General features: G+C 35.5%; 2 protein-coding genes across 2 annotated transcripts in view; one reads left to right on the top strand and one right to left on the bottom strand.

The window, feature by feature from the left end:
- The window catches only part of mettl24 (methyltransferase like 24), a 12927-nt gene extending 8660 nt beyond the window's left edge, over window positions 1-4267 (top strand). The window contains 4 exon segments of the mRNA XM_043220554.1: window positions 1072-1297; window positions 3837-3910; window positions 3912-3954; window positions 4067-4267. Of these exon segments, the coding sequence (XP_043076489.1) occupies window positions 1072-1297; window positions 3837-3910; window positions 3912-3954; window positions 4067-4267 (544 nt within the window).
- Window positions 4268-6490: 2223 nt separating this feature from the next.
- On the bottom strand, window positions 6491-21409 carry cdc40 (cell division cycle 40 homolog (S. cerevisiae)). Its single transcript, XM_043218755.1, has 15 exons — window positions 21199-21409; window positions 20554-20640; window positions 20334-20463; window positions 19701-19787; window positions 18669-18808; window positions 18486-18582; window positions 18272-18411; window positions 16451-16525; window positions 15420-15465; window positions 14112-14213; window positions 13109-13224; window positions 12237-12370; window positions 9465-9541; window positions 8059-8203; window positions 6491-6881 (listed from the first exon to the last, which is right to left on the bottom strand). Exons 1-15 carry the CDS (start codon window positions 21379-21381, stop codon window positions 6704-6706), a joined length of 1737 nt encoding a protein of 578 aa, XP_043074690.1. The 5' UTR covers window positions 21382-21409; the 3' UTR covers window positions 6491-6703.
- Between the last annotated feature and the right edge of the window lie 501 nt (window positions 21410-21910).

Genomic DNA, 21910 nt, shown 5'->3' with positions numbered 1-21910 from the left:
TCCTTCTGTCTGTTCATCCATCTCTCTATCATCCGTCAGTCGCTCTATTGTCCATCTCTCCATCCATCTTTCGTCTGTCCGTCCATCCCTCTTTATCTATCAATCTCTCATCCTTCCGTCTGTTCATCCATCTATTGTCCATCCATTCATCCATCCATCCATCCCTCTAACATTTATCACTCTATCATCCGTCTGTCCATACATCTATCTATCGTCTATCCATCCCTCTATCATTCGTCTGTCACTCTCTCCATCTCCCTATTTATCTATGTCCCATCCCTCTCTTATTCTATCATCCATCTCTTTATCTATCAATCTCTCATCCTTCTTTCTGTCCATCCATCTATCATCCATCCATCTCCCTGTTTATCTGTCGTCCATCCACCCATCCATCTCTCTAACGTTTATCACTCTATCATCCGTCTGTCCACCCATCTATCTATCATCCGTCCATCTCTCGTTTGTTCCTCTGTCAATCCAGCGGTCATTCTAGAGCCAGTCCATCACTCTATCATCCCTCTGTCTCTATCATCCATCCATCTCCCTATTTATCTATCGTCCGTCCATCTGTCATCCCTCTCTCTATCATCCATGCATCTGTCTCTCTCTCTCTCTCTCTCTCTCTCTCTCTCTCTCTGTCTGTCCACCCATCTCTCTCTCTCTCTCTCTCATCTCTCATCTGTCTCTCTCTCTCTCTCTCTCTCTCTCTCTCTCTCTCTCTCTCTCTCTCTCTCTCTCTCTCTCTCTCTCTCTCTCTCTCTCTCTCTCTGTCTCTCTCTCTCTCTCTCTCTCTCTCTCTCTCTGTCTCTCTCTCTGTCTCTCTCTCTCTCTGTCTCTCTCTCTCTCTCTCTGTCTCTCTCTGTCTCTCTCTCTCTCTGTCTCTCTCTCTCTCTGTCTCTCTCTCTCTCTCTCTCTCTCTGTCTCTCTCTCTCTCTCTCTCTCTCTCTCTCTCTCTCTCTCTGTCTCTCTCTCTGTCTCTCTCTCTCTCTGTCTCTCTCTCTATGTCTCTCTCTCTATGTCTCTCTCTCTGTCTCTCTCATCCCTCCATCTGACGGATCTGTCTCGGTGCAGGCTGGGAGCGGAGGACGATGCTCTGGAGCGGTCTCTGTCCGTCTCTGGCTGTGAGGTTCACTGTTTTGACCCCAGCATCAGACGAGCTCACCTGCAGGATCATAACATGTGGCTCCACCGGCTCTCTGTGGACTGGAGGGACCCCAACCCCGCCGTCCCCGTCCAGAGACTCCACAGGGGCTCCAAGAAGCTCTCCGCCATCCTCAGACACTTCGGACACACACAGGTCTCTCTTCATTTATTTCTTCTTTCCTTTGTTTTACAATAAAATGTGTGTGTGTATGTGTCAGAGAGTGTGAGAGTGTGTGTGTGTGCGTGTGAGAGTGTGAGAGAGAAAGAGTGTGCGTGTGTGTGTGTGTGTGTGTGAAGCAACTGCAGAGACGCTAACATGTGCTCACAGGTTATTGACTCTGAGTGTGTGTGAGTGTGTGTGTGTGTGTGTGTGTGAGTGTGAGTGTGTGAGTGTGTGTGTGTGTGTGTGTGTGTGTGTGTGAGTGTGAGTGTGTGTGTGTGTGTGTGAGTGTGTGTGTGTGTGTGTGTGTGATGCATCATTTACTGCAAACACACGGCAGGCTTCTCTCAGCGTGACAGCAGAGCAGCTCCGAGCTCAAACACAGAGAAACACCTCTGAAACAAACAGAGAACGAGAAGCTAAAGCATTCATTGAGAGATCTCTGCGTACAGAAGAAGTGAAGCAGCCAAAGAGAAGACATCTAGATCTAGGCTATTAGACACGTGCTCGTGTGTGGAAATCTACAGGAGAGATTTAATGATATTCAACAAAATGTAATATTATTAGAATTTAAAAGAGCTCATTTCTCTGTGAACGTGTGTTAAAGAGTCATTTATTTCTGTGATTTTCAGCATCATTTCTCCATGCTGAGTGATCCCCAGAAATCAGAATAATACACTGATAATATCATATACTTTGTGAAAACTGCGTTGCTTTTTCTTCTTTAGAATTGACGGATGAATAGAAAGTTCAAAAGCATTTATTTCAGACAGTGTTTTGTGTGATCGTTCACTAGCGTGAGTGATCTGTTAGTGATAAAGAAGGCATTAAACTGATGAGAAGTGACGTCACAGAAGAGATAGAGGGTTTGTTCACCTCCAGGAAACTCCTACAAACACACCACATCATTTATACTATTATATTTAACTAGAGAAAAAAACGTTTGTCAAGTCAAACTTCAGGTTTGGCTTGAGAAAGCCTGTTCAACGCAGTTAGAAAATGTAGATATCAATAACGTTTCTAGCATGATTACCCTGTTAGTAACATGACGTTAGCATTAATGGCAAGTGACTAGCATGGTACTAACATGTTGCTAGCGTTTCTAACATGAACTTCACGTTGCTTGCACGATTGGCAAGTTGCTAGCGTGTTGCTAACATGGCTCTAACATGATTAGCACGTTGGTAACATGCTGCTAACACGATTATCAAGTTACTGACGTGTTGCTGGCATGTTTCTAAAATGATTAGCATGTCGCTAGCATTTTATTAACGTGATTTGCACGTTGCTAACATGTTTCACAAGTTACTACGGTGCTGCTAGCATGTAGCGTGTTAGTAGCATGAAGCTACTAGGGTCTCACTAGCATTTTGAGCATGTTTCCAACAAGTACAATGTCGCTAACAAGTTTACAGAATAATTACCATGCTGCTAACATAATTAACAAGTTACTGACGTGTTGTTAGCATGTTTCTAAAATGATTAGCATGTCACTAACATTTTACTAACGTGATCTGCACGTTGCTAACATGCTTGCAAGTTAGTAATGTGTTGCTAGCATGTTTCTAGTATGCTTAGCATGTAATAGCAAGTTATTGTGCTAGCATTTCTAGTATCTGTAGCATATTAGCATGCTAGATTAGCATAACATAGTAGTAAGTTTCTAATAACATCTGTACTAACATGTGCTAACATTTTTTAATAATTACCATGCGCGTTAACATGAACAAGTTACATCTGTTGTTAACATGTTTCTAAAATGTTTAGCATGTCGTTAATTTTACTAACGTGATCTAAGCTGCTTTGTTAGCATGCTTCTAAGTTACTAATGCGTTCTTAGCATGTTTTCAGCATGCTTAACAAGCAACGTGTTATTAGCATGTAGTTAGCATAAATAACAAGCTACTAGGGTGCCGCTAGCATTTTCTCTAACACGTTTTTAAAAAATACAACGGTGCTAGCATGTCGCTAACAGGTTAACAGCATAATTAACATGCTACTAGCATGATTAGCAAGTTACTGACGTGTTGTTAGCATGATTCTAAAATGATTAGCGTGTCGCTAACATTTTACTAACGTGATAACACGCTTTGCTAGGGTGCAGTTCGGGTTCTAAGTTACTTTTAAAATGTGTTGCTAGCATTTCGCTAACAGGTTAGCAGCATAATTAACATGCTACTAAATATGAGCAAGCATAAATATCAAGCTACTAGGGTGTCGCTAGCATTTTTCCGAGCACGTTTCTAACAAGTACATCTGTACTAGCATGTCGCTAACAAGCTGCTAGCATGATTAGCAAGTTACTAATGTGTTCCCTAGCATGTTTTCAGCATGCTTAGCAAGTAGCGTGTTATTAGCATGTAGTTAGCATAAACAGCAAGCTACTAAGGTGTTGCTAGCCTCTTTTCGAGCTTGTTTCTAACAAGTACATCTGTACTAGCACGTCTCTAACAAGTTTACAGCATAATTAACATGCTGCTAGCATGACCATGAAGTGATTAGCGCGGCTATGCTCGTCCTCCCTGTCTCTCAGCTGGACGTGCTGAAGGTGGACCTGGAGAGCGCCGAGTGGAAGATCCTGGAGAACCTGGTCCTGGAGCAGGTGTGTTACTAGCGGGCTGCTGCTGCTGGAGCAAGTACATCTGCAGTGGGCGGGTCTCTAACATGTTTACGAGCCCTAATTAACATGCTATTGGTTCAGTCTGCTGATTAGCTGGCTAACGCCCACTTCCGCCTATCTATCTCAGCTACACGCGACTGAAGGTGGACCTGGCCTCTTCCTGCACAGAGCCCTGGGGAACACCAGCAGCTCGTTCACTGCTGCTGCTGGAGCTCAACACCCGCAGTCACGCCCCAAACATGACCTCGGTGGTGCGCTATTGGTTCAGTCTGCTGAGGGAGCTGGAGCACGCCCATATCTGGATGATCACATTTACAGAGGCTTTCATCCAAAACAACTTCTAAATGAATCAAACAAAGGATGAAAATTATGCAAAAAGTTTTATTTATATAACTAGTAAATTAATAGAGTACAAGTCTAAAAGTAGAATAATTTTAAGAATAGAATTGGAATAGAATGAATATAAAATATTGAGAAAATTCAAATTTACTATATACATATATATATATATATATATATATATATATATATATATACACATATATACATATATACACATATATACATATACATACATATACATTAACACACACACACACACACACACATATATACATATATATACACACACACAATATATATATACATATACATATATATATATGTGTGATATATATATATATATATATATATATATATATATATATATATATATATATATATATATATATATATATATATATATATACATATATATACTATATATATATATATATATATATATATATATATATATATATATATATATATATACACACACACAGTATATATATACACACACACACAGTATATATATATATATACACACACACAGTATATATATATATATATATATATATATATATATATATATATATATATATATATATATATTTATTTACTGCAGGTACTGTAAAAAATGGAACATGATCTTAAAATGACCTCGGCGTAACAGTCGTCTAATCCTGACCCATGCAGTATATTGTTGTGTATTTCTATAAATATATCTCTATGTGCTCCAGGATCACACTTTAACACATTATACACGTATGCAGTATTTTATTAATAGCTATATTTTTTTATTAAAAGAGCAGGTGTAAAAAAACCATCCAAATGCATTTAAGGGACCGCAGGCAAATTTATTTAATTTTTTTTAGTATAGAATAAAATATATGTGAAATATATGATATTTTTGGTGAACCGAATTCTCAGTATTTTGCACAAAAGGACTCTTTTGTTACACGTGTGTGTTTTCAGCACAAAACGGCAAAGAATTACGCTATTTTTTGTAAACGTGTTGCTCGACAAAAAATGTGTTGAATTCTGATAAATTCAGGGCTTTTTATGAATACGAGAAAACCTGAATTCATTCAGCATTGTGTGCAAATACAACGCATATATTCATCACGTACCTTGACTGCTGCAGTGCATTCTGGGATCGCCGCCTTCGACAAGGGATGAGCGAACTTGTATTTTTGTGTGTAACAAATATTATAAGGACAGACTCTTGTGAGGTTCTGATACTTGCCTCTGTAGAAGCAGATGTGCTTTCCCATAAAATAAATACATTCATAATAATTGTGTGTTAAAAGAACTATTTCCTGTGGAGAAACAAATCACCCATAACACGAAAAATGAAGAAAAATCCAGCTCTTATTATAAAAAAAAAAAAAAACAAGAGCTTAATCATACACCACATATATTAACTAAAGATTAAAATATTAAGGATATTTTTAAATGATAAAACTCAATATATGAAGTTATAAATATAAATATACACGTTATTGCAGCAACATTAAATATTGCAGAACAATTTTTAAATTATAACCGTTAAATATGACTATTGCAATAATTCTTTTGCACAGTAAATAATAATAATAAAATATATATTTATTCAGGATGTTATCAGAAAAATATTTAGTGGCAATGATTCAGAATAACAGCACCCAAATTATAGATTTTAACTAGTAAATTAATAGAGTGCAAGTCTAAAAGGGACAAAAAAAAAGAATAGAATGAATATAAAATATTGAGAAAATCTGCTTTAAAGTTGTCCAAATAAATAAATAAATAATAAATAAATAAATAAATATATATATATATATATATATATATATATATATATATATATATAAAATTTCAATTAATTAAAAGATTTTAATTCGAATAATTATTATTAATGAGAATAAAATGTAACTTATTAAAATTATATTTTAAGAATTACCGTTACACTGATGAAAGTAAAAAAATATTAAGAGTAATCTCAAAGTATACCGGTTTAATGATTAAATAAATAATAGTGATAATTATCATCATCATCATCAATTTAGAACTATAGTGTTTAAAGTATTACAATTAAAATATTTTAAAATTGTTATAAAAAAATTTAAAATGGGTAAAAATGGTATTTTACACTATGTTAAATGTTTTGTTTATTCTCTCGAAGACAGTCAAGTACCTTTTTTACGCCTCCATTCACGGCCTGAAGAAATGTTTACATTGAAAATGAAGCGAAGGGGAAGCGGAAATAAAAGGGAGACATTTATTATCCTCAAAAAGACAGAAATGCGTGACACTGGAGATACAGATTCATTCATTATAAAACAACAAGCAGGAGCTGCAGTCTCTGACGCGCGTGTGTGTGTGTGTGTGTGTGTGTGTGTGTGTGTGTGTGTGTGTGTGTGTGTGTGTGTGTGTGTGACTGGATACCAGTATATTAATCCTCCTCCTCGTCCTCCTCCTCAGTCCCAGAGCTTGATCTGACCGTCCCAGCCGCAGGTGATCACCTTGGACGTCTCGTGAGGATGCCAGAGAGCGCTGATGCAGACCTTGTCGTGGGCCTTGATCCGATGATAGAGCTTGGTCGTCTTCCAGTCCCAGATGTTCAGCTTCCCGTCAGCGTCGCCCGAAACCACGTAACTGCAGCGCAGCGACAGAAACGCGTTAAAACACCCAGATATCACTTCATGTGTGCGGACGGATGATTGCATCCCAAATAAACGCTTTGGTTTACATAATATACACACATTAAATATTTCCGTCTGTAATGTAAATATAGCAAAATATTGTATGTGTGTGTTTCTACATAAACATTTAATGCAAACAAAAAATTAGTTTGGATGCGATTTATCATTTGACGGCACATAAATAAATACATGAACGTATAATAAAAATGTTTGCATGCATACATTTCTATTCATATAGTTTTTAAGTAATAATGAAAGCATCATTAATATGCACAAATACAAAATACATATTTATATTATTGTGTGAGGCTTCACGATCAATCAGAAACGTTGCTTCACCCAAATTATTTATTTCACACTAAAATAAAAGCTTACTTTAATGTGTGAAAATGACATTAAACAGTGCTGCAGTGTTACAGTTATTATCAAATAAAGGGTAACCGTGCCAACATTTATTATTTTGATTAAAACAAATTATATTTTTATTTTTCTTTAACGATAATGAGCATGATAAAAATCAAAACGTTTATTTGTCCCATTTATCAAACCGGCCCAAATCATAATGCGATTATCAAACAATAAATATATATATATATATATATATATATATATATATATATATATATATATATATATATATATATATATATATTAATAAAAAAAGTAATCATATTGCAATTATTAAACGTGGATACTAAAAATGTTTTTATAATAATTATTAAACATATGCTGCTTTACCAAAACGAGCCTGAAAGACATAAATTAGTATTGCAATACAATTATTACTATACTATAATTTTTTCTTCGATGCTTAATTTTTTACTTTAGCGTAATATTTCGATTTAGAAAAATATTATTATTCTAAAAATATTAATAATAACAACAACAACTACTATTATTATTATTATTATGGTGTTCTTTTCAAATCGATTAAAATAATAATAATAATAATAATAATTCCCTTTAAATCGTATGGCCGTACAAACAGCAAACCTGCAACGCTGATTAAAAAGAAATGAATTATTTAGCTTTTTTACTAACTAGTGCTCTTATTTGTGAATGTGGTATGTTGCTGTGGACGCTGTTATTAAATGAAGCAACACTGCAGGGCCAGAAACGCCGGCGTTCACCTCATGTCCGGAGAGAAGTCCACCTGACAGGCGTATCCCGCCACCATGTGACCCTTGAAGATCTTCTTCTTGTTGAGCCTGAATCTGTTCTGAGCTCCGAAGATCAGGATCTGATTGTCCATGGACTGACAGGCCAGCCACTTACCTGAGAAAACAACCCCTCACCACATCAAGCAATCGACTTCACTTCAACCCCAGAAAATAGAAATAAATCCCTCTTTAAAGCAACAAATTAAACGGATGTGAGACGGTCTGCATGATTCGGGTTTTAAAACAACTACAGTATAATAACGCATTCATGAATATTTTTTTTACTGCATTTGAAGACCTAGATTATTTTTTTCTTCAAGAAATAACATTTAAGTTTTGCACTAATAAAATAATAATAATAATAATAATAATTAAAACAATTTATTAAAGACCTAGATTATTTTTTCTTCAAAGAAATAACATTTAAGTTTTGCACTAATAAAATAATAATATAATAATAATAATTAAAACAATTTATTAAAGACCTAGATTATTTTTTCTTCAAAATAAATAACATTTAAGTTTTGCACTAATAATAAAATAATAATAATAATAAACAAAATTTATTAAAGACCTAGATTATTTTTTTTCATCAAGAAATAACATTTAAGTTTTGCACTAATAAAATAATAATAATAATAATAATAATAATAACAATTTATTAAAGACCTAGATAATTTTTTCTTCATCAAAAATAACATTTACTAATAAATAATAATAATAAAAATAATAATAATAATAATAAAACTAAATTTATTAAATCCCTTTTTAAAATGGAAAAATAGACATTTAAAAAAATATTTTGCATAGTTAAAAAGAAATAAAATAATAATAATAATCTTAAAATAACCTTAATAATAAGTCTCTTTAAAAGGAGTTAAATGACAATGTTAAATAAAATGCAAACTGATAAATTTTAAAAGAACTGAAAGCTTTGATTAAAAAACGGCATTAAATTCTTTCGAATAACAAAACTTTTGACTTAATTTTACTTCGTATACCAACGATAAATTACTGTCAATTCAATAATAATTCAAACAAAAAGGAAACAAATTAGCGTTTGTAGTTAAAATAATAATTTATACTCTTCAGTTCAGTGCATGTTTTAATACCTAGTTAAATTAAGCCATGACTGTAATAAATTAATAAATATTAAAATAAATATTTCAAATCACACCTCAGCTTTTTTAAGACTTCAAGCTTCATGAAAAAAAATTAATGAATACCATATAAGCGGAGATATCTCCGGTAAACTATTAAACTAACCCCCGGGGACGCTGTCTGCTAGAACCCGTGAGGACAGAAATAACAAAGAAATCTTTAGAGTTATTTAACAGTCTGTGTCTCTGAAGAACCCGTGTTAAAAACGAGCTCACCGTTGGGCGAGAGCGTGACGGCCGGCATCGAGTGCATGCTGGGCTCAGCGATGTACTTGAAGTCCACAGGAATATCCCTGAAAAAAAAAAAGAAAAGAAAAGCATGAAACACAGACGGAGCTATTCATAGCACTGCTGTTAAAATAATACAGAATTTAAATATAAATAAAATACGTTTAGAATGAATTCATTATATATACACACACACACTGTTATAGGTACTTATTTAAACATTTTAAGTTGGAAAAAAAAACAAACATTTATTTGTGTGTGTGTGTGTGTGTATATATATATATATATATATATATATATATATATATATATATACACATATCTTTAATAAATTGTAAAAAAAAAAAAAAATTATAAGTTAAAAGGCAACATTTATTTGATTAAAAATACAGTAAAAAAATAGTGAAATATTACTGCGATGTAAAATAATTTTTCTATTTTATTATACATTAAAATCTAATTTATTTCTGTGATTTCCAGCATCATTACTCCAGTCTTCAGTGATCTTCAGAAACCATAATAATATACTGATTTATTATCAGTGCTGAAACTGAAACTAAATTAATATTAAATATATATATATATATATATATATATATATATATATATATATATATATATATAATATATAAATAAAATATATTATATAAAATATAAATATATATAAAATATATTCATATAAAGAGAACCCGTGATATTTCTTTATGATTCTTGAATGAATAAAACATTACAAAGAAGGGCATTTATTCTAAATAGAAATGCTTTCTAACAATATACACTGCCACCGAAAAGTTTGCAGTCAGTACATTTATTGTTCTGTTTTTAATTTGAAAGAAATGAAAACTTCTCTTCTCCTAGGATGTCGTAAATCGATGGCAAGGATCTATATTGTTAGAAAAGATTCCCATTTTTAATAAATGTTCTTTATAACTTTTTATTCATAAAAGAAGTCACCGTTCATCACAGAACAAGTATTGCCTTTTCCAAAAATATATATTTGCCAGCGTTAATAATTCTAATAACAAATCAGTGTATTAACATGATTTCTGGAGATGGACAATGAGATTTGATCACAGAAATAAATTATATTTTAAAGTATATTAAAATCGAAAACCATTATTTAAAAAAAATGGTAATAATATTTTACAGTATTACTTTTTTTACTGTATTTTTAATCAAGCCTTGATGAACAAAAAAAAAAAGTCATATTTTTTTAAATTTTATATTATAAAATAAAAAAGATTATATATATATATATATATATATATATATATATTATATATAAATAAATTTATATATAATTTTATAAATTTATAATTATAATTTATTATAAAAAAATAAATAAATAATAATATAATATATATATATATATATATATATATATATATATATATATATATATATATATATATATATATATATATATATATATATATATATATAAATTTTATATTATATTTATGGACTGTAGGAGTGTAATATATCTACACAAAACACACACTAATCCATAATCTCGCTCTCTTTCGTGTGTGAGGTTTATAATTCATCTACGACGAGCAAACGCCTCCAAACTGGAGCAGAACACGGAAACCTGAAGCCCGCGATACGGGACCAGAACAAGCCCCGGAGACAACAGAGCGGCCAGAAATAACCGACCGGACACCAGAACCAGAGCAAGACAACCTCTCAAACCTGAGCAAGAAAACTAGAGCAACCTCAGCGTTCGTTTGGGAGGAACACGTCACATTAACATGGACCAAACGTCGCTAAACTTCACTTGTAGCAAGTTCAATATACAGTAATCAACTTTAGCACTCTCTATTCTAATTCTATTTAATCTATTTACAGACTTGACCCTCAAACACTCTCCACTCTGTTTGTTTCCTTAATAAAAAGCATGTTATCGCTCTCCTGCTGGTTTCCGATCACTTCTATTGTCAAAAAATGTAAACTAAATGTAAATGTACAAAGCTTCGCGTGGTTACTTTTGATATGAGAAATTGTGTCGGTTTATAGTAAACACTAAATGCAGAGTAAAGATGTCTCGTGACCAATAAGATCACATTTAGTGACCATAAACTCCAAGCATACTGCTAAATACACCACTGGATTACATACACTTTTTTTTTTAAATAGGCTCGTTTTCCAGCTCCCTCAGAGTTAATAAGTTGAGTTTAACCGTTTTTGAATCCATTCGTACGTTTTCCGGGTCTGGCGATAGCATAGCTTAGCACAGATCATTGAATCCGATTAGACCGTTAGCGTCGCATTCAAAAATGACCAAAGGTTTTTGATCGTTTTCCTGTTTAATACTTGACTCTTCTGTAGTTATATCGTACACCAAGACAGGCGGAAAATAAAAAGTTAATATCGAAAATATCGAAACGAAGCGATGCTACCGGTCTAATAGGATTCAATGAACTATGCTAAGCTAAGCTAAAAGTGCTATCGCCAGACCCGGAGATCGACTGAATGGATTCAAAAGCTGTAAAACTCAACTTATTAACTCTGAGGGAGCTGGAAAATGAGCCTATTTTAGAAAAAAGTGTAGCGTTCCTTTAAAGTTCTTAGCAATGCATATCTACAAAATATCTTCAATGGATCTTCACTTAACATCCTAATAATTTTTTGGCGTAAATAAAGGGACAATTGTGGACTGTTTAAAAGGAGTATCTCAGGAGAACTAAGACGTTCCTGCAGGTTTGGATCTGCTCCAGAGTCATTTTTGGGTGAACTACTCTTTGGGTAAGAACCGCTCACCACTCCCAGACGCGCAGGCTCTTGTCGTCGGAGGTGCTGACGAAGCGGCGGTTCTCGTCCACGAAGGTGATGGTGTTGACGGCGCCGAGGTGTCTGTCGTACTCCTGAACCACCTCTCCGGAGCGGATGTCCCACTGCACGCGCACACACACACACACACACACACACACACACACACACACACACACACACAGGAAGATCAGAACACCACACACTCCTGCTTTACATGCAAGTCTCAAAGGTGACCTTATTTAATCTCAAAGAAGTGAGAAGGCGAGGAGATCTACCAAAAGCACAAAAAAATATGATCTTAAAAATATAAAAACTTTGCTTAACAAGCTACATATACATATATATATATATATATATATATATATATATATATATATATATATATATATATATATATATATATATATATATATATATATATATATATATATACACACACACACACACACATACATACATATATATACACATATATACACACACACACACACACACATATATACACACACACTGAATAAAAAAAATAACTGAATAAAAAATAAAATATTTAGATATTAAAGAAACTACTATATTAAAAGTGAAAAACAAATCAAATTGATAGACAAAAAAAAAAAAAAATTTGTCAGAAACAAAAACTAAATTACTAAAAACTAAAAAACACCAAAAAAAACCCCCACAAACGAACAACTAAATTGATTGTAACCTAAAATATAAAATCAAAAACGAATTGAAAAAGAGTAATAAAATCTCTAAAAGCATCCTTATAATACCGAAGTAACACAAGAAGCCCGTGAACGTGAGCTGGAGTAAAAGAAATAACAAACACAATGACAGGGTGACACTCCGCTCCGGGTCTGTACCTGGACGATCTTCTTGTCCGACATCCCAGCGACGAACAGGTTCTGTTTGTCCTCGTCCGGGTTGAACTTGACGCAGTAGGGCACCTTCCTGTTAGTGAAGCGAGCGATGCACTGACCTAAACGAGCAGAAGATTCGTCACTACATCTTCAACAGCGCGCTTAGATTCGTCTCTCCAGTAAGTATTTAATCACTCATTACTTCCCAAATCCTGCATCAACCTCAGGAAGCATTAACCACGACCGGTGCTCGTTAATACTTTAACATACTAATTAATACTTTAAAATACCAATAAACAGCCAATATAACTGTAGGCTCATTCTCCAGCTCCCCCGGAGCCGATAAGTCGATTCTTACCGTTTTTGAACGCACTGAGCCGATTTCCTTAGCATAGCTTAGCATAGATCATTGAATCCGATTAGACCGGTAGCATCGCGTTCAAAAATGACCGAAGGTGTAGTTATATCGTACCGGCGGAAGATAAAAAATTGTGATTTCCTAGGCCGATATGATTAGAGATAGCAGAAGAGTCAGGTGTTAGTTTTCCCTATTTATCGAGAGCCTTCGGTCATTTTTGGACACGATGCTACCGGTCTAATCGGATTCAATGATCTATGCTAAGCTAAGCTAAAAGTGCTTTCGCCAGACCCGGAAACCGGAAGTCAGATTCGAAAACGGTAAAACTCAACGCATCAACTCTGAGGGAGCTGGAAAACGTCCCAAAAATAAGTAGAATTGGACGCTAAAGTTTCATCAATATGCTTATTAACGCACCAAAGTATTTAAAGTGAGAAGAGCATGCATTTTAAGGTTAAACTATACATTTTAACGCTTTATACAGTCTATACACGGTATTAGATTAGCAGTAACTAATGCGATTAGTTACAAGGGCAACCCCGTGCTTTACTCCATTCTCAAGTGGAAATAATTCGATTGCAGTAACTGGTTTCTCGCGCCCCTGCTCACGATGAACTGGGATCTGTAGCGTTTGTGTAAAGCTCTCACCCGTCTCCGAGTCCCAGAGTTTGAGATATCTGTCGTAGGCGGCGCTCAGGAAGCGTGTGCCGGTGTTATTGAAGCAAACGTCCCGCACCGCTTTACTGTGACCTGCAAGACATCAGACACGGCTTCGGAAGGCGTCTCTCTAATGCACACGAAAACCACATTTACCGGAATGAATATGCATTAAAAACAGTAATACCGTAAAAAATAAAAAACAAGTTCGTTACAATTATAAGCTGTACATAAACATATTAGTCAGCACGTGGATCAAAACCTTTCACCGTTTTTCTTTTTACAGTTACTGAAAAATATTTATCATTTAAATTAAATAATTTAATTATTTTTAAAAATAGTATTACAATTTAAAAATAGCTGTTTTCTATGTGAATATGCTAAAACGTAAAAAAAAAAACGCAGTTTATTATTACTAAATGTATAAATACACTGTAACAGACCTTCGTAACCTAATAACATCATCATCATCATCTAAGAGTTATTAAGCCAGAATTACAAAATTTCGAAAACAGTTGTTTGAGTAACACAGTATAAATGAAAATAAATAAATAAATAAATAAATAGTATAATAACTTTAAACTTCACTCTGGCAAACTGTTTTAAATTCTTGCATTTTTGTATAATTATTATATTTCATTATAAACATTATTCGAAAAGACTTTAAATTCTTCGTCATGGTTATAGATTACATAATATTACCAAATCTTTTAAAATTGTTTTGCATGATAATTACATCATTTTAATTTACTATTTTAATAAAAAATAAATATTTATAAAATATATATAAAATTATTATTTTGCATAATAATCGTATCACTTTCTTTTTTTTTTTTTTTTTAAGTATTATTTTAGTTTTTAGATTGCATACTATTATTCCAACAGACTGTTTTTTTTATTATAGAATTAATATTGTTCTTATTTTGATATTTTAGACTGTATAATATATTATTCTAACAGACTGGTTTAATTTCTTTTTAATCTTTTTTCCCAATTCAGGTAGCATTTAGGTTCACAGATGTTCTACTAACACAAAAGCGTAAGGCATAAAAACACAACGTCGAGCACAGAGTGTCTCGGTGGTTTAATGAAGCTGAATGAATCTGCTTCAGGTCCTCTCCTGAGCTCAGAGCCGACAGCGGCTGATCAACGAGCCGAGAAACATCTCTCTCTCTCTCTCTCTGTCTGAATGATGTGTTTTAATGACTCTGAGAAGCGAGAGTCTGTAACAAAGTGCCTGTGACTCTTCCTCTGTGGCGAAATGAGACCAGAGCAGAGAAAAAAACACTCAAGACTCACCGATAAACGTCCTCGCGCATCTCCGTTCATTATAAACCTCCCACAGCTACAGAGAAGACAAAACACACACACACACACACACACACACACACACACACACACACGTGTCAAATGCATGCTACTGCATTAAGCATCTGCAACGGATTATAAAACCTGCTTGTATAATAATAAAAATATTACTACAAAATAAAGTATTAGACAAATGTTAAAAAAAATCTGGGAAAAACAGTATATTAACAACTACAAGAGTAACGGTAATAATTATTATGATATATTTTTGTATACTAATAATATTTACATTAGTTTATTCTAGCACAAATCACAGTATTTACGCTAAATGATAATAAAAAGGTAACACTTTACACTAAGGTGTCATATGTTAACATGAACAAACAAAGAACACATTTATTACGGTATTTATTCATCTTTGTTAATGTTAACATTAGCTCCCAGGGCATGAACTAATGCAAACAAACAACTTGCTGAAATTACTGTTAACCATTTAATAAATGTAATTTAATAAAAGTATCGTTCATTCTTAGTTCATTTTAACTGAATGTTGTTAACTAGTGGAACTTATTGTAAAAAAAGATCATTATTACTCTTCCTTTCATCATCGTTTTGTTTTATTCTTACACTTTATATCACTTACATGTATTATTTGTAAATTATATTAATATTTACATGAAATATTATATCAAAAGGTCTCTTATATTACAGCATTTTTTACTGTCATCATAATATTAAAGTGTGTATAAATTCTTGTTTTATTATTCATTGCATTACATTAATATTTATTAAGAACAACGACTGTATAATAATAAATATTACAATTTTGTTTCTAACACAGTATTAAATGCTTGTATTACAATTATTTTTCCATGACTTATTACATTACATACATTAAAATAATAACAATCATAATAATAAGTCTAATTAATGGAAAAAAAGCCTGTATTATTTAAAACCGTTCTACACAGCAGGTGATAATCATGTGCTGCAGAGTAACTCCCTGAAGATGAAGACCTCACCTTGATCTTACAGTCCATGGAGCAGGAGAGCAGGAGATGACCAGACACCGGGAACAGACGGATGGCGCTGACGCCCTGCAGACAGAAGACAGAAGAAGTGTGAGAGTGTGTGAAAGAGAGAGCGTGTGTGTGTGTGTGTGAGAGCATGTGTGTGCTTGTGCGAGAGCGTGTGTGTGTGTGTGTGAGAGTGGGTGAAAGAGAGAGAGTGTGTGTGTGAGTGTGTGTGTGTGTAAGAGCGTGTGTGTGCTTGTGCGACAGCGTGTGTGTGAGAGCATGTGTGTGCGGGCACGAGAGCGTGTGTGTGTGTGTTTGAGTCACCGGTGGGTCTTCAGGTGTGTGCGAGCGTGTGTGTGTGTGCTTGTGCGAGAGCGTGTGTGCTTGTGCGAGCGTGTGTGTGTGTGTGTGTGCGAGCGTGTGTGTGTGTGTGTGTGCGAGAGCGTGTGCGTGTGCTTGTGCGTGTGTGTGTGCTTGTGCGAGCGTGTGTGTGTGCGAGCGTGTGTGTGTGTGTGTGTGTGTGTGTGTGTGTGCGAGAGCGTGTGTGTGCTTGCGAGAGCGTGTGTGTGCTTGTGCGAGCGTGTGTGTGTGTGTGTGCTTGTGCGAGCGTGTGTGTGCTTGTGCAGAGCGTGTGTGTGTGCTTGTGCGAGAGCGTGTGTGTGTGTGTGTTTGAGTCACGGTGTGTGTGCTTGTGCGAGGCGTGTGTGTGCTTGCAGCGTGTGCGTGTGTGTGTGTGCTTGTGCTTGTGCGAGAGCGTGTGTGTGCTTGTGCGAGCGTGTGTGTGCTGCGCGTGCATGCAGAGCGTGTGTGTGCGTGTGCGAGCGTGTGTGTGTGTGCAAGAGCGTGTGTGTCACGGCAAGCAGCGTCTGCGTGTGTGTGCTTGTGCAAGAGCGTGTGTGTGTGTGTGTGTGCATGCACGAAGCGTGTCTTGCAGGAAGCGTGTGCGGCGCGAGCGTGTGTGCGTGTGTGCGCGTGTGCATGCAAGAGCGTGTGTGTGCGCGTGTGCATGCAAGAGCGTGTGTGTGCGCGTGTGCATGCAAGAGCGTGTGTGTGCGCGTGTGCATGCAAGAGCGTGTGTGCGCGTGTGCATGCAAGAGCGTGTGTGTGCGTGTGCATGCAAGAGCGTGTGTGTGTGCGGGCGCGAGAGCGTGTGTGTGTTTGAGTCACTGGTGGGTCTTCAGGTGTGTATGTGTGAGTGTTTGCGAGTGCGTGAGCATGTGTGCGTGCGCAAGAGCGTGTGTGTGATTGTGTGAGAGCGTGCGTGCATGTGCGAGAGCGTGCGTGTGTGTGTGCGCGAGGTGCAAAACACACAAACTCACCACTGTTTGTACACTATGATAATGATGAGGAAAAAGAAATCACTAAATCCACTCATAAAAAGGTTGACTGGCACTTGGTAAAAATTGGATGAAAAATAAAAGAAAAAAAAAAAATGAACCAGACCTTGTGATAAATTAATTTTGTACCTTTCATGACTTCAATTAATTAAATGTAATTACTAAATTAATAATAATAATAATAATAATAATAATAATAATAAAATAGATGCTTACGAAATTTTGTCATTAATCAGCTTGATTACAAAATCTTGCACAAAATATAATTCAACCATTAAAACTGAAAAACAGCAATCCCAAAAATTCTGAGAAATAAAAGGAATTAGAGAAAGCATGAAGTGGATTTCCTAGGGCCCTAAACATTTAATATTTTTAAAAATTAAAAAGGATTTCGCAATAGAATATATTTATAAATACTGTGCATGCTTCACGAAACTGCATTTTGATGAATGATATTACACCGAAGCAGTAAACAGAATGCAGAAACGACCTTGGTGTGTCCGGTCCAGACGTGCAGCTGTTTCTTGGGCAGGTAGCACTTCTCCGGGATGTCCGCCGAGCGCAGATTGATGCCCACGTCCTGAGGAACGTGCAGATACGAGCGGCCCTGATAGTCGTACGCATCTTTAACTGCAGCGAGACGGAGAAGGGGGTTTAACAGCAGACCGGAGACAGGTGTGTGTGTGTGTGTGTGTGTGTCGTACGGTGCAGGATGGTCTTCTCCTCGGCCGGAGCCTCTTCTTCATTCTTGCCTCTCTTCTGTCTCTTGGCTATGATCTCGTCCAGCTCCTTCTGCTCGTCCTGTCACATCAAAACAGAGGATTAGTCCTGAATGAAACTAACCCGGGGTTTTTAAACCAGAAAAAAGGACACTGCGTCAGTCTCACCTCGGAGGGTTTGGCCACGTCTTTCTCGTCCTGGTACTTGGCCCAGGGTCCGAGGAAGCTCTCGATGTCCGACGCGTCTCCTCCTTTCACCTTCTTCCTCTTCTCGGACTTCTTGGCTCCCGTCTCAAACACTGTCAGGCCTAACACGGGAACAATAACAGCACAACACACACATTTAGACGCTGCTGCAATTGACTTCATGGTTTTAATAGTGTTTTACATGAGACGCTGTTTTATATATATATATATATATATATATATATATATATATATATATATATATATATACACATTAGGCAAGCAAAAACGTTTATTTTGCATGAGAATAATCTCGAATAATCATTTAACTGCATATATATATATATATATATATATATATATATATATATATATATATATATATATATATATATACTTCATTTTTTTAATTTATTGTATATTTATTTATAAATATACAATATTGATTTATTATTGTATACACACACACACACATATACATATATACACACACATATATACATATATATAAAATAACATTTAAGAAAAATGTTTTTTTATTTGTTGTATATTTATAAATATACAATACTGATTTATTATTGTACACACACACGTTACATTAATATATTAAACATGTTTATATATTATATAATTTGTACAACTATAAAATTATACATGTAAATATTTTCCAAATATTTACTGTATGTGTGCGCATTTATATATTCATAATACATATACACCGTACACGCACATATTACGTAAATAAAAACAAATTAATTACGATTAATTAGTTTGACAGCACTAATGTATATTTCTGGATTTTCACAAAGTGCAATTGTATTAGATTTTTGAGTGTTGCATTTTAATTTTCTAATATTTTTCCAAATTATTTTCCATTTTATTTTCCAGTGCATTTTGTACATAAACATTTTGCAGGTCTTGAACAAAAATGTGTGTTGTAGCTGTGCTGTTGTAGGAGCGGTTAATATGATCAAGGATGGCTCGAGCGTTATTATAACGTGACGCGAATCTAACCTTTGTTTTTCTCTGCTTCTTCTACGGCTCCGATGTAGCTGCTGGAGGAGACCTGGCTGACATCCACGGACGGGTCCAGAGCATAACCTGACCATAACCAACAATCACAGGCTCAATATCAAACATACACGTGCTGCACAGATTAAAAAAAGACGAGCTGTCACTCTCTCATTTCTCCAAAACACAGCAAAAGCAGAAATATCGAGAAATATTTCATACGGTCATATATTTCTGTGCATTTTCAGCATCATTACTCTTCAGAAACCAGAATAACCCACCGATTTAATGAGAAACATCTATTATTGTTATTATCAATGTTGAAAAGATCCAAAGAAACTGTTTTTGGCTGATCAAAATTGATGAAAAAAGACATTTCAGATAGCGTTCTATTCATCGAACAATCGTTCGGATTCGTGACGGTGTTAAAAATTCAGCTTCAGGATCACAGGAATAAAATACACGTTAAAACGTATTCGCTTGTTTTCGATAGCAAAAATATTTGACTGTTTTTGCTGCGCCTTCTATCAAATAAATGCGAGGTCGGGAAGAGGCTTCTTAATCATTCGTGCATTTAAAAGCATCACTGTAGCATGCACCCAAAGGCGTCTCTCTCTCTCTCTCTCTCTCTCTCACCAAACGTGGAGAACGTTCTCCTCTGCTGCTCGAACATGAAGTCGTTGACGTGAGCCGGCTCGGCGTAACCGGACAGCATGTTCCTCGGAGCCGCCATCTGCTGGGATCTGAACGGGTTCGCCGGGCCGAACTGCAACGAGACAGAGACAGAGAGAGACGTGATGTCTACGAGACGCTCCTGCCACCGAGCGGTCGAAAGCGGACGGCCGCGTGAAGTCACCTCCGGGGCAAACATGGTGTCGTACGTCGGGTTGTAAGAGACTTCTTTGAGCGCCGGATCAAGATGGACCCCGGTCTCCACGTCTTCCTGACAAAGACAAGCACAGAAAACAGGATCGGACTCTGGATAACAAAAGCAGTAGCACATCTGTAACTTTATGGGTCAAAATTGATTGTTTTCCTTTTGTGCCTAAAACCATTAGGATATTAAGTAAAGGCCAATACTATAAATATATCAAAACTTCTTTTCTTAATAGTAATATGCATTGTTAAACACGTCATTTAAAGACATTTTCTCAATATCTAGTTATTTTTTTTGAACCCTCAGTTGCATCTCAGACAAATATCGTCGTATTCTGACAAACCACACAGCAATGGAAAGATTGTTTATTAAACTTTCATATAATACACGTATAACCCATCCAAAAGGTCTCGTGTTCCAGTTTCACGCTGATTTCGTGAACAGGACAGCCAATGTAACCACATTTTACTCGACTGTTTTCTTCTACAGAGTAGATACGTAAACACACCACCGTTTACCAAACTAATAATCGCTTAATAATCATTTTATCGTCCTAAAAAGCTACGTTGAGGTTTGTTTATCGCGAACATTTTGTGAGGGGAAGCGGCGCGTTTCTTGTTTTACCTTCACGGCGACTTCGGGCGCGGAATTGAGCACGGCTACCGTCGTTATGCTGCCGGATTTTAACGGCTGAAGATGAACCAGCGCGTCTGGGTCGACTTTCTGCGGACCGGTACCGGATTCGGACTCGTTTTCTGAATCTGAGTCGCTGCCGTACGAAACGAGGGAAGCCGCCGCCGCCGCCATCTTGGATGTTGTGGCTCTTTCGTCAGCGGGTCCTCACAGATGAATACTGTTCGTAAATTAATTAGTACTCTTAAAATGGATGTTATAACACATATCTATAATTTAAATCGATATTAATTTTGTTTAATACTTCAATATGTCTGAAATTGAATTCAAGGGAGCGCGTTTATTGCAGTGAAGTATTTAGAAATGTTTATCTTTTAGGACGCGTCCTGAGAGGAAACCATTCACAAGAGCGCGCATGGCGCTCATTCTACGTTTTTTTCTTCTCACTGAACTATAAATACATTTTTGTTTCTTGGATTAAAAACTTTAACTTGATGCACTAAAATATCTAAAGCTTAAATGAAAATGAAATAACCAACGCAAATGAAACACACGCGCACAACAAAAGTAGAATGTACATTTAAAAACGCGTTAACCGTACCCATAAATAATTAATAATATTTATTTGTCACTCATATCATATGCACATTAATATATACAGCGAAACGAGAACAATGTTGAACAAACAAAATTATGCAAAGGA

Source organism: Puntigrus tetrazona, chromosome 20, assembly GCF_018831695.1.
Source record: "Puntigrus tetrazona isolate hp1 chromosome 20, ASM1883169v1, whole genome shotgun sequence".
NCBI classification, from domain to species: Eukaryota; Metazoa; Chordata; class Actinopteri; order Cypriniformes; family Cyprinidae; genus Puntigrus; species Puntigrus tetrazona.
Note: the sequence above shows the minus strand (reverse complement) of the source record. Positions and strands in the feature narration are given on the sequence as shown.